Source organism: Coenobita brevimanus, chromosome 57, assembly GCF_032717465.1.
Source record: "Coenobita brevimanus isolate Jiangsu-jjx chromosome 57, ASM3271746v2, whole genome shotgun sequence".
Classification (NCBI taxonomy): Eukaryota; Metazoa; Arthropoda; class Malacostraca; order Decapoda; family Coenobitidae; genus Coenobita; species Coenobita brevimanus.
The window spans coordinates 26,594,906-26,608,671 of record NC_137010.1 but is presented as its reverse complement, the minus strand read 5'-3'; the positions used below and the strand labels follow the sequence as shown (position 1 = coordinate 26,608,671).

The following is a 13,766-nucleotide window of genomic DNA, read 5'->3' as shown; positions in this document are numbered from 1 at the left end:
TACACTGATGACTCCACCCTTCACCTTTCCATTCGGTTCCCGCAACGTCCATCACAGCAGTTACTTCAACAAACAAGGGACGAGGCTATGGCACACCTAATGTCTGAATTGGCTCGTATCTCTGACTGGGGTAAAAAAATAATCTTGTTGTTTTTAATCCATCAAAGACACAGTTTTTTACATCTATCAACCCATCAAAATCTTCCACAGGAGTCCCCACTAATGTTTAATAATATCCAGCTCAATCCTGCATCATCCTTGAACATGCTTGGGGTTTCATTCACACGGGACTTATCTTGGAAAAATCATATTACATCTCTTGTAAAATCTGCTTCCAAGAGTCTGGGTGTGCTAAGCTGACTCCATGCCTTCTTTACCCCTGCACAGTTGTTGACTTTATACACGGGCTTTATTCGCCCGTGTAGAGTACAACTCTCATGTGTGGGCAGGCTCCCAACATACAGCTCTTCTCAATATGGTGGAGTCAAAGGCTATTTGTCTCATCAACTCTCCTCCTCTTACTGGCTCCCTTCAATTTGTCTCTTCGCCACACTGTTACCTCTTTATCTCTCTTCTATTGCTACTTCAATGGTCACTGCTACTCTGAACTGTCTGCTTGCATCCCTCCACCTCTACGATGGGCGCGTAGCACCCGTCTAGCAACAAACTCTCATCCCTTATCTGTTCAGCTCTCTGATGCAAGAGTTAACTGTTACTCCCAGTCCTTCATTTATGCAACAGGTCAACTCTGGAACTGTCTCTCTCTGTCTGTATTTCCTACTTCCTATGATCTCCAATCTTTCAAATGCAGTGTGTCCTGGCATCCTTAAATGAATGGATCTTGAATTTGGCTCTCTTTTGTCTTGTTTCTTTCTTTTTCTTTTTTTTTTTCGAAGGAATGTTCATGCAGGCTCAGCCTTTGGTTCCTTCCTCACATTAAAAAAAAAAAACTGTGAGCTGAGGCACTGTCATGGTGAAGCAGCCAGTTTTTGTCTCGCCAAAGGTCAGGGTGTTGCCTTCTCACATCTTCACGCAGTCGCCGCAAAACATCACAGTAGAAGTTAGAACTGACAGTTTGGCCAGCTATGACGAATTCTTTGTGCACAACCCCCTTGATGTCAAAGAAGATGATCAGCATGCTCCTGACATTGCTTTTCACCTGTCTGGCCTTTTGGGGTCTTGATGAGGCTGTCCGACCAAGAGATTGCTCACCAAACACTTGCTGAATCATTACAAGGGTCTCTGTTGCATTTTTCACGAGATTTGCACAAAATTTGAAGCAAATTCCAGTGCCTTTTTTATATCCATCTAAAAAATTGCCAGACAACACATACACAACAGCAAACAAACAAACGTCACTAATCCCCTCGTCCGCCTAGCTCCTTGCCATGTGGCACACTGTCTCACACCGCATGTTAGTACTGCAACCTAGAGGCACATTGTGCTACTACAACCCGTTTAGGGGTCACGATCCCAGTCCGGAAAATTTGGATAGCACCTCATAAAAGCACACAGTATTTATAAACTTACATAACCCATCTCTCACTACCTGAAAGATGGCTAAAATCAAGAAATAGGAATACACAAAATTTAAACTAATGGGTTATGCCTTTATTCATTCACAATACAAGTCTTCAGTATGCTTGGCGAAAGTCTACGGCATTACAGAAGCAATGGCCACATATTCTGGTTGGTGTGCTATTTCCTGAATTCTGGCAAACTTGCTGGGCCACACAATGAAATACTGTACACCAAACCCTTGTTTTTCGACTGATCATTATTCAACAATTCGTTGTTTCAACATTTATAAATATATACTGTACCCCTTTTTTGTTGTTGTTTGACATGGTTATCCCTGCCATTTCAACAAGTCAAACTGCATGCCGCCAGACAGACTGGCTGAGCTGCCTGTCTCCTGCGCTCTTCCCTGTCAATCGGTTGTCTCTTCATTAGTCTGCATTTCTTTTTGGTCTCATGGAATACTACATCACCACTATGGCTCCAGCCAAGACCTATATCATTACCCCTGTCAAGAGCAGTCATGTGCTCACCAACATGAGTGAGTGTTTCGCCATCACATGGTCAGGTGGCGATCAGGGTTGCCAGATCTGAACTCGGCCACATTACCGAACTCCTCAATTTTCATTACCAAATTTAACTTTTCATTACCAAATTTTTAAAGCAAGCATTTATTCTTCACTAATTATACATACAAATGGAAATAAGCACTCTCCTTATAATTAGCAGCATGTTGATTATTTTCACACGTGTAGGCTAACAGATTAATCAAAGAGAGCACACATTGCACCATCTCCATCCTCTGTATCTTCATACAAGTGAAAAATCCATTTGGTAATGAAAAATACCAAATGGCAACGCTGGTGATGAATGCGCCAATGATTAATGAACGCTCTTAACACACAATACTGTTTTGGTGCCAGTTTTACATAATGCACATCTTAGTTTGCTCTAGATTAAGTAGGTTATAATCATTGGGGGGTCCTGGGGTGATGCCCCCCAGTTAGGTTTCAGCTCTTCCAGTTAGGCTTCCACTGCTATTTATGGTTTTAAACCAGGGGTGGCCAACCTATGGTGCATGCGCCAAATGTGGTGCATTGCATGATTAGAAGTGGCGCATTGCATCCCTATGATAATAATAAAGTAAGCCTACTCATTATTTTTTGTGATTTTCTTATTTCGTGCACATCCTTTTTGGCGAATGTTATCTTCCATCATATTAATCTGCTTTCAGTTAAAAATATGCTTAATTAATCAAACTAGGAAAGATGGAATTTCGTACCCTGCAATCGTCCCGTAACTGTTCAATACGCGTATCATACATGTGTGACCGTGAGGTGCCAGGCGTCTGCCCCAGCAGTGAGTCACCACCGTTTTTGCCAGTTTACAACTGAGGCTCGGTCCGGTACGGTACGAGTTGTGCTGTTTTTCATTTGCGAACATTTGCAGTATTGTACTGTACTTCTCAAAAATTAAGCCTGTTTTTATATTTCAGTTACCCATCACAGACTCACAGTGCAAAAGACAATGAGCAAAAGAAAGGCAGAAAGTGACAGGAAGCGTGAATTCAATGAACAGTGGGAAAATGAGTTGTTATTTATAGCAGGACCGTCAAGAAAACCATTGCGCACTGTGTGTGAAAACACTCTTTCACAGAATAGAAGACATGATCTTAACAGACACTATAAAACACAGCATCAGACTGAAATTGAAGGAAAACTGAAGCTCGTGCTTGGGTCTGAGTTACGGAAAGAATATGTGACTAAGAAAAAGGAAGAAATCAGAAGACAAAATGAATTTACTAAAACAAGTTGTGAAAGTTTGGCGATGACAGAAGCCTCCTATGAAATTGCTTTAGCGCTGGCCAAAAAAAAGAAAGCTTTCTCTGACGGAGAAGAAATTGTTAAGCCTTGTCTCCAGATATTTGCAAGACGTCTTGGTGATAAAAGTATTGAAAGGAAAGCAGATGAAATTGGTCTGTCAAAGCAGACTGTTACGAGACGTACCGAGGAACTCTCTCATGATGTGTCTCAGCAATTGAAAGACCTTGTCCATTCTTGTACTTTCTATTCATTAGAACTGGACAAATCAACTGACATATGTGATGTAGCCCAGTTAAGCATATTTATACGAGGAATTGATGATAATTTCAGTGTCTTTGAAGAACTTCTGAGTCTCGAGTCGCTTCATGAAAAAACAAGAGGATCAAACATATTTGACAAAGTAAAATCATGCCTGGAAAATTTACAAATAGATTCTAGTAAACTCATCAGTGTGTGTACTGATGGAGCCGCGTCAATGATCGGTAGAGTTGCTGGGACTACCACTTTGCTTGAGAACTTTTTAAATTGTCCTCTTCTAAAATATCACTGCATTATACACCAAGAGTCACTGCGTGGAAAAACTTTAAATTTGCAGCATGTTATGTTACCGGTTGTGAGATGTGTGAATAAAATTAAAGCAAGAGCATGAAACAGACGAGAATTCAGAGAATATTGTGAAATGTTAGATCTGGAATATGGCAACCTTGTCCTTCATTGTGAGGTGCACTGGCTTTCTAGAGGACAGGTGCTGAATAGGTTTTGGAAACTGAAAAATACTGTTCATGACTTTCTTGAAGAGAAAAATGAGCTACCCGAGGAAAGAGCCCTTTGATTTGGAATTTTTAGTTGATGTTACCAGCCATCTCAATCATCTAAATTTGAAACTGCAGGGCAAGCGCAAATTGTTTCCAAGCTTAGTAAATGACATCAATGCATTTAAGATGAAGTTAAAACTGTTCATCTCCCAGTTGGAAAATGAGGATTTGAGCCAATTTCCACACTTAAAAGAAAAGAGTGAATGTGCTGCTGATAAAGGCAATTTGGCAAAATATACAGAAAAAATCAAGTTATTGCAAGAGTCATTTGAAAGTCGTTTTCATGATTTTGCTAAAGAAGACGACTGCATACTAGCTTTTATAAACCCATTTTCACTTAGTGAACAAAAAATAATGAAGATGCCAAGTAACATACAAATGGAACTTATTGACTTGAAAACAAATTCATCACTGAAAATTAAATTTGATGAGCTTTCATCAGTCCCAAATGCCTCTAACATGATCAAGTTCTGGCGATCATTACCCTGTGAAAATTTCCCAGAACTAAGAAAATTTGCCCAGAGATTTATATGTCGTTTTGAAACGATATATAGATGTGAACAAGCATTTTCAGCCATGAAACTGATTAAAAGCAAAACGAGGTTGCGACTGACTGATTCAAATTTGAAGAATACACTGCTGCTCTCAGTGACAAATTTAACTCCAAACATTGAAAAACTGGCGAAATCAAAACGACCTCAAAATTTCTACAAGAAGGTTGGCCACCTGTTTTAGACTGAATACACTTGAGTTTGGTGCGGTGACGTGATGTGCAGTTGGAGGATCGTCTATAAACACGCTGTCCACGGCATTCAGGTGGCTTTCTTTAATCTCGCAAAGTTGGTATTTTTCATTTGTTCTCCAATATTTTTTTGACTGAAAACCAAATGTATCATCTGAGATGTATATAGTACTAAAATAATTTTCCTTGAAAACGTAGGTCTATAAGAAAACACCTCAAATCCCTGTGTCACTTTCATTCATATATACAGTACCAGCATTTTCTTATCCATCCATCCATCATCCGATCCTGTGTTGCCCCATGAGGAGCGTAGGAGCCCAGGGCTAGGCAGTTGGTCCTGACATTTAAGATGAGAGTGACCAGCCACACCAATCCCTGAGTGGCATTACATGAGCAATAAACCCCAACCACCCCTTGGATATAAACCTTCACAGGCTCAATCTGATTGGAGCACAATCCATCTTTATTATTTTTTGAATGACAAAGGTGATCAGGAACCTAACTCCCCTATTTCTTAATCTTAGGGGAAAAATTGGTTCGTTATTTGACCAATTCATTATTCAACCACTTTTTATGGAATGCATCCCTCTTGAATAGTGGGGTTTAGGTCTATCTATTTATCTACTGCTAAACGCCTTAATCCCGTAAGGGTAGGCCACAAACGTATTGCCTCCATGCCGCCCTGTCCCCCACCATTTCATTGCACTGCTCCCAGCTCACACCCCCCACTCTCATATACCTCTCCACTCCATCCCTCCTCCTTGGCCTTCCCCTCCCTCTTCCCCCCTCCACCTCACTCATACACTCTCCTCGTCAGTCTCTCACTCTCCATCCTAACTCTCCACATGGCCAAACCACCTCAGCATGTTTCTCCTAATGCTTCCTATCACATCCACACCACAACACTCCTTCACTTCCTCACTTGTCAGTCTGTCTCTCCATGCAAATCCACATGCTTCTCTCAAATAGCTCATGTCCACTGCATCACTCTTGTGTCCCTCCAACAAGGTCCAAGCTTCACTTCCATATGTTAGAGTTGGTATCACAACACTGTCATGCAGTAGCTTTTTCACTTCCCTGTTTCTTATCACTGCTTTCAAGGAACCAGCAACTTTTCTTCCCTATACCCTTTCAAGCACTTCACCCTATAAACTTCCATCCTTACTTATCACACTACCAAAGTACTTAATTTTTTTTTTTTTTTTCTATGTGTCCGACTCTGGGCATAGGCTTCACGGCCTGCTTTCAAGGCCCAGTAGTCCTCCTACGTATCGCACACCTCTACATGTCACCACTTCGGCGCTAACACCCACCGTCCATATTGAACACATGCTAGGGCTGTCTCATACAGGACTGGTGTATTGGCAATAGAGGGGGTATTTTTACGACATGTCGGCGGGCCTTCTGGTAGATCAGTAAAGTCTGATTTTATGAAATTCAAATCCTTAAACTGTTCCCTGCCCCAGCGGGATTTGAACCCGGGTCCATCAGGACTGCAGGCCAACTCGCTACCGATTGAGCCACCGCCTCACATTCTCCATTTCCTCCTCATCCAACCTCACTGTACATTCACTGACTTCACCTCTCGAAGACTATAACTTTACTCTCCCCTACATTCACCTTTAGATTCCATTTCTTACGCACTCTCCCAAACTCATCCACCAAGCCTTTCAGGTCCCTTTTGTCTTCACTTAACACAGAAACAACAGTATAGGGAGTATCCAAACACTGCCATCTCTCACTAGGGCTGCTCCAACATCCACTGCCCTAACTTACAACTCTTTTATAACCCCATTCATATACAGACTGAACAACCATGGAGACATAACACATCCTGTTTCAGTTCAACCTTCAAATAGAAAAATTCGCTCAGTTCACTATTCACATGCACTGCAGCCTTAGCATCCTCATACATACTCTTCACGGCCTTCAACAACTTCCCATCTACTCCATATATTCTTAATACTTTCCACAATCCTTGTCTATCCACCCTGTCATAAGCTTTCTCCAAATCCAAGAAGACCGCATACAACTTCTTTCCCTTCTCTAGAAACTTTTCCACTAAAAATCTAAGAATGAATATCTGATCTACACAACCTCTTCTCTTCATAAAACCTCCCTGTTCTTCTCGAACTTATCCTCTGTTATTTCCCTAACTCTGTCAATAAGTATCCTACCATTTACTTTTCGTATTACGTTATGAAGATAAATGCCCCTATGATTAACACACACTTCTTTTTCCCCTTTTCCTTCATACAGGGGAATAATTATACCTGACTTCCAATCCTCTGGGACTCTACCTTCATGCCTGGCCAATCTGCACATCTTGCACATCCATTCTACTACTATCTCTCCCCCATGCTTCAGCATTTCACCTAACACTCCATCAATTCCTGGGGCTTTCCCCATTTTAACTTTCTTCATTGCTTCCACAACTTTCATCCTATTGATTTCTTCCTCTCTTCTCACATCCTTCCTTCTCCCAGCCATTCCCGTCACTTATACTTGAATTACTTTCATTCTCTGCGTTTAACAGTTCATTAAAGTGTTCTCTCCATGTGCTCACTTTTTCTCCCTTCTCCACTGGTAATCAACCAAATTTATCTTTCACTCCCCAACTAACTTCTTTGGCACGCTGTCTAACTCTCTTGACCTCTTTCCAGAACATTTTCTTACATTCCCTCAACTTTACATTCAAGTTCCATCCAAATTCCTCATCCACTCTCTGCTTATTCTCTCTTACTAATCTTTTCACCTCTCTCTTCCTCTCTACATATAACTCTCTCTTCCGTCTCAACTTCTTCCATGCCCGTTTCTCATCCACTCGCTATATGCGTTCTTCTTTTGTGCCACATCCTTTCTCACCTCTTCATTCCACCATGCTGTTCCCTGCACCCTCTTTCATCTTCTCTTCACCCCACATACCACCTCACATGCTGCACAGATTTCTTCTGTGAATATCCTGCACACACCTTCCACGTCCCCCATCTGCTCCAATCTATACTTACCTAATTGCACCTTCACTTCCCTCTAACATTCTGCCCTTTTTCCATCCTCTTGTAACTTTTCCACCCTCTTGTTTCCTCCTGTCATTCCCTTCTTCTATTTCTCCATTTCATTTGGAGAGTGATTCTGATCATAGGTGGTCCGAAAAGAAATTAACAGAACTGATTATTTTCTGATAAATAAAATAAACAGTTGAGACACAATTAATGAGTATATCAAATATAATCAAAATATTTTTTTTACGGCTAGAGCAAGTTTTTTTTTTTTTTTTTTTTTTTTTTTTAATAACCCCTCGTTTTACGGCCTCCCAACTCTTATATACACAACAACAACTGACGCAGTTATATTGGGTCTTACTTAGACAATAATATTTTCTTATTGCTTGTGGAAAAAACAGGCCTCAGAAAAGTATTTTTCAGGCTGAATGTTGTTTGTGGCTCTTTCAACCAACCTAGACAATAACACTCTTTCTTAGATTCATCTCAGTCAGTTTCATAACAGGCAGAACCATATTTGACAAGTTTTGTTGTTGCTGATCAACCAGTCTCTCTGCCAGAGCAAAGTCATCCACCACAAGCAAGCAACCAACCCTGCAAGGCTATCCTATGCAGTTAACCGATGCTACCTTGTGGATGAAAGTGCCTTGCCACAGCAAGTTGCGGTGAAAAGAATGGAGGTTTGGTTCCCAAGCAGATGTCACTTTTGTGTCTCTCCACCCATTTAACAGGGGCACCACAGTAGGTTCCCTATCACCCTGTGATCTGGTTATATGGTTACCACCCAGCATAGTAAATGGTTGCCTGGGTTACAGGAAACCATTAAACTTGTCACTCAGTGTACAGCCACCTGAAATGGAAAAAGCAGTAATAAAGAGTGCCAGGAAGGAAAGGAAGAAGAAAGAAGTAAGGCGGACAGACACAGATATAGAGAATGATCAAGGTGGTGGAAGAAGTAGGTAGCATTACATCAAGTGCATGGATGATGGTTGCCAATACCTACCACTTCTGACAAGTGTAAACTGTAGTACCAAGGAAACCCTTTCACTACATAAGGCTTCTTGCAGATGGTACAAAATAATGCAGTGGTAACATATATAAAATATTGAAAGATGTCACTGTACTATATGGAAGGAGTCAATGGAGACTGTAATCTCTTAACCTTAAAGAAGGTAATTCTAGTTTGAGTTAAAGAACCTCATGGCAACATCATGTAATCCTTTACTCTTCCATCAGTGTATGGGTCCAGGGCTAAGCCAATCAGTCCACACAATGATGGTAGGTGACCAGCTGCTAAAGTCTGAATGGCATTTTGTGGGTAATAAACCCTAATCATCCCTTAAATTTGTCTCCATGGGACACATCCAACAGGAATAGCTTTATCCATTCGACCACCAGTCTTCCACTGTGGCTTATATGGTTACCACCCAAAGTAGTAAATGGTTTCTTACAGTTCAAGAAACCAGCTCGCTTGTTAATCAGCGTAGTCACCTGAAGGTCGCACCACAGTACTGTACATCAAGTGAGTGAATGGCAGGTTCCCATACCTACCACAAGCAAAATTAAAATAAATCATGTACTAAAGGAAGGTTCTCTTTCCTACCCAGAGCAAAACTAAAATAAATAACTGTAATTAACCCATAAAGACCAATGTCTGACAGTCGTCAGTTTCAGGTTCTGCTACTGTGTGTAAAGTCCTAGTGCTGACCATCACAGACAGGCTGAATAAATACCGGTATATACACAACAAGTGTAAAGTTATGGTGTTTGAGAGGAATGAAGTTACAAAATGTACAGTGAGGTTGGATGGTGAGGATATGGAGAATGTGAGTGCATTCAAGTACTTGGGTAGTGATGAGTAAGGATGGAACTTTGGGGGATGAAGTGCGTGAAAGGGTACAGCAGGGAAGGAAGGTTGTTGGTTCACTGAAAGCAGTGACGAGAAATGGGGAGGTAAGTATGGAAGTTAAGAAGTCACTGCACGATAGTATTGTGATCCCTACCCTGACATATGGAAGCAAGGCATGGACCTTGCATGAGAACAAGTCAAGAGTGAGAGCAGTGGAAATGAGTTACTTGAGAGGAGCATGTGGAGTGACATGGAGGGACAGGTTGATGAATGAAGAAGTGAAGGAATCTTGTGGGGTGGATGTGGATGTGGTTGAGAAGATTAGGAGAAGTGCATTGAGGTGGTTTGTACATGTGGAGAGAATGGAGAATGAAAGACTGACTAAAAGGGTGTATGTAGGTGAGGCGGAGGGAGGGAGAGGGAGGGGTAGACTGAGGATGAGGTGGAGGGATGGAGTTGAGAGGTATATGAGGGAGGGGAGAGTGAGTTGGGGGGAGGGTAGTCAAATGGTGGGTGACAGAGCGACTTGTTTTGTCTGCAGCCACCCTTGGCGGGATTAGGGTGTCGGGCTATAGATAGATAGATGTACACATATCTGGCATGATTTTTTTTTTTTTTTTTTTCCCATGCTCATTCATTCAACTTGTTTCATGCCTAGGCACAAAATTCATATTGATTTTAGTGATTTCTGTACAGTTATCAGGCAAAATAATGTATTTTCCAAAATTATCCTGTTTTCATTATGTGAGGGATGACTTTTTATCTTTGACAGTTGATAGTGCAGTTACCAATACACATATGAGAGTGAAACACATTTTCAGGTGCGTAAATTCAAACTCTTGAGATCTATAAGACCAAAATTTAACTTAGTGAAAGCTGAAAAATCGGACCCAAAATAAGGCCGAGGGGATAGTCAGGGTGGGAGATTTGCGCAGGGGTTAAGGGAATCTCCCCTTCCGACTACAAGCAAAACTAAAATAAATCACTGTACAAGAGGGAGGTTCCCTTTCCTACCACAAGCAAAACTGAGACAAATCATTGTACTTAAAGGTTCCTCTTCCTACTACAGTACAGTACTTGCAAAACTACGATAAATCATTGTACTAATGGGAAGTTCCCCTTCCTACCACAAGAATAACTAAAATAAATCATCATACTAAAGGGGACAAAATCAATCAAAAACTTTCTCTCCTCTAGGTAGCAGTGCTGAAGAGTGCACATCAAGCAGTGCAGTGACTTACTTGACAATTTCCTGAGCTTCACCATAGCGGTGGAGGAAGACAAGGTATTCTGCTTTGGTGATCTTGAGGGATCTGCACCCTACAGCCAGCTCCAGCGCTCGGTCAAGATGGAAGATGGCCTGAAAAGGCATCGAGAGGAAAATTAATTACAGCTATAAAAGTGGAAATAAATATACATCATCATCATCTATATGCTCGTATTATACATGACTTGTTACCATCCCTTCAGTGAGCAATGAACCAACTCTGGCTATCCTGTATAAATCAAGTGCACTCAAAGCTTCAATTCCCCAAGAGATGACGGGAACATGTAATGCCATTAATGGAAGTACCATAGGCTAGCCACACCTTAACTCATCTGTGTCTAGTGTCCTAAATAGAGGATGGAACTTCAGAAGTTAATAAAGGAAGGAACTCCAAGGTATGGACCTATTAGCTTCACAACTATAAGCCAACAGGTACAGGGTGGTACGCTTACGGGGATATCACGTGGTACCTTTTATAAGGTTTGCCGAGGAAATGAGAGTAAATTGGCACGATATTGTGGTAAATGTTAATGGTATCCTCGGTAAGCTTGGAATCTGTCCGCACGGATTCTCGCCCACCATACAAGGCACAAAACAGTGTGACCAACTAGGTGACTCAACAAAGGATATTAATGTTTTAGCATTGAACATTTAACCTAATGTTTTAGCATTGAACATTTAACCTATAATAGCATACTTAATAATATTTTAAAATAAATACAGGTATACCCCGGTTTAACGATGCAATTGGTTATGTAAAAACCCATCATTAGGCGGGGTATCATATCTTGGGGTAGATTTAACATGTAAAGTATAGGGATGCGTTTTTGAGCCTTTGGTCCCCCTCCCCCCAGCTAAGTCCTAAACCCACCCAAGTGAGTCCAAAAACAAGTTTAAAGCCAATCTAAATGGCCGAACAGCTGTAAATGAAGCTAACCTAGGGCTAACACCTGAAAATAACTCACTAAAACCAACAAATAAAATTATAAAAATCATCAAAAATAAGTCTGGAAAAAATCAAAATTAGTAAATTGTACCCCAAAATGACAATGTTCACCCTGCCTTTGACTAAAAAACATTAATCTAAATCTAAAAACAGTTTGTACATCAACCAAAACACACAATTTTAGTCTAAAGTATCATATATATATATATATATATATATATATATATATATATATATATATATATGGAGAAAAAAAAAAAAAAAAAAAAAAATCGTTAAACTGGGGTTTGGAGACTCGGCTGCCAGATGCACCACGTGAGACGAACACAACACAAGAGAAGTATTTCTGTGCAATACAATATCTTCAGCACCCACACAGCTTCATCAGTGAAAATACAATGGCATCTGCTCAGATTTCCAGGACAAGGGATGCTAAATTTGCCCTCATTGAAAAATTTAGGCAATTTTAACCAATGGGGTCCCTGGAAAATTCTGGCTGTTTGTATACAATGGTGGTTCTCCTTCTTCTCTGCTGAGTTGGCGATTGCATTTTCCAGTGACCCTGACTGGGTACAAGCAAGATGGGCTCTGGCAACAATGTGAGAGGAAGCATCATCGCCGACAATATGAGGAACATGTGTGATAAAGTCTCTGCCTGGTTCCATGGAACTTTTCCTCAGCAAACCTCATACGAGGTACTGCGTCATACCGTCTTTAGTACCCTCCCAACAAAATCCCTCACACAGGAATCTTGTACAATAATGGGTTAAACAATGGCAATTCTATCAGTTTCTTTAAACCATTCATGCACTATGTTCTAAACAGAGGATGGACCAGACATTTTCAAAAGTTAAAACAGTAAAGGGGGGAACCTCAGGATAAAGACCTATGAGCTTTGCGACTTGGAGCTGATAGATGCAGGGTGGTACACTTAGTACCTTCCAGAAAATCCCTCAGAAACTCTGTGCACTAATGGGTTAAAAGTATTGGATAACAGTAGCCCAACTTTGGGCCCCCTCCACCTCAATGGGCATAGTATGGGATTGGCAGTTTAACAGTTACCATTTTTATGGAATGAAAATTTATATATATCCCTATTACTTCATTTCCACACCTGCAGTGCTTGCATTACCTATGCTCATTAACAGTTCCTTTAAGCATTTCAATACACAATATATCTCGCATACTCCATAAAGTCATCTGGCAAAAAAAAAAAAAAAATGTACTGGAGGAAACTAGTCAAAAATGAAACAAGAGCACTGGCACACATGTCGAAGAACTTCAAACCGTGGTTCTCTGCCAAAGTCAATCTTGTTTTCTTGAAGCTTAGGCCATTAACACCTTGAGGGACATCTGACTTCAGGGACTCCCAACTGTCATCACTGCTTGGTGGTCAATCCCTTAAGTAGGGTTGGTTAGTGCATCATTGGGAGGCTAAAATGCTCACTAAGAACTTCAAGCATAGTGGTCCACAAGTGATGCAGCCTTTGCAAGAATGCACATACGCACTGTCCATCAATAAAAATTTGCTTCCCAACATTTGAAAATCTATCAATCTATAGTCAGACACCATAATCCCATAACGAGTGGCCATTTGACTTTGAGTCATATAATTGTTTTACGTGGAGGGGCACTTACTCTCCGCCAACCCACTCGCTGGCAGGTAAGGAACACGTGTAGGTTGGTTACGTGGTTTCCAAGCAACATTGTAAATGGTTTCCTGGCTTACAAAAAAACATTAGACTTGTCACTCAATGTGAAGCTACCTGAAAAGAAAAGAAGAGTAATAAGAAGTGACAGGAAA

General features: G+C 40.9%; 1 protein-coding gene across 1 annotated transcript in view; it reads right to left on the bottom strand.

The window, feature by feature from the left end:
- Positions 1–13,766, bottom strand: part of LOC145401944 (uncharacterized) — a 148,633-nt gene that overhangs the window by 38,274 nt on the left and 96,593 nt on the right. Inside the window, exon 8 of the mRNA XM_080274051.1 lies at positions 10,991–11,109. Within this exon, the coding sequence (XP_080130177.1) occupies positions 10,991–11,109 (119 nt within the window). The remainder of the gene's footprint in view (positions 1–10,990; positions 11,110–13,766) is intronic.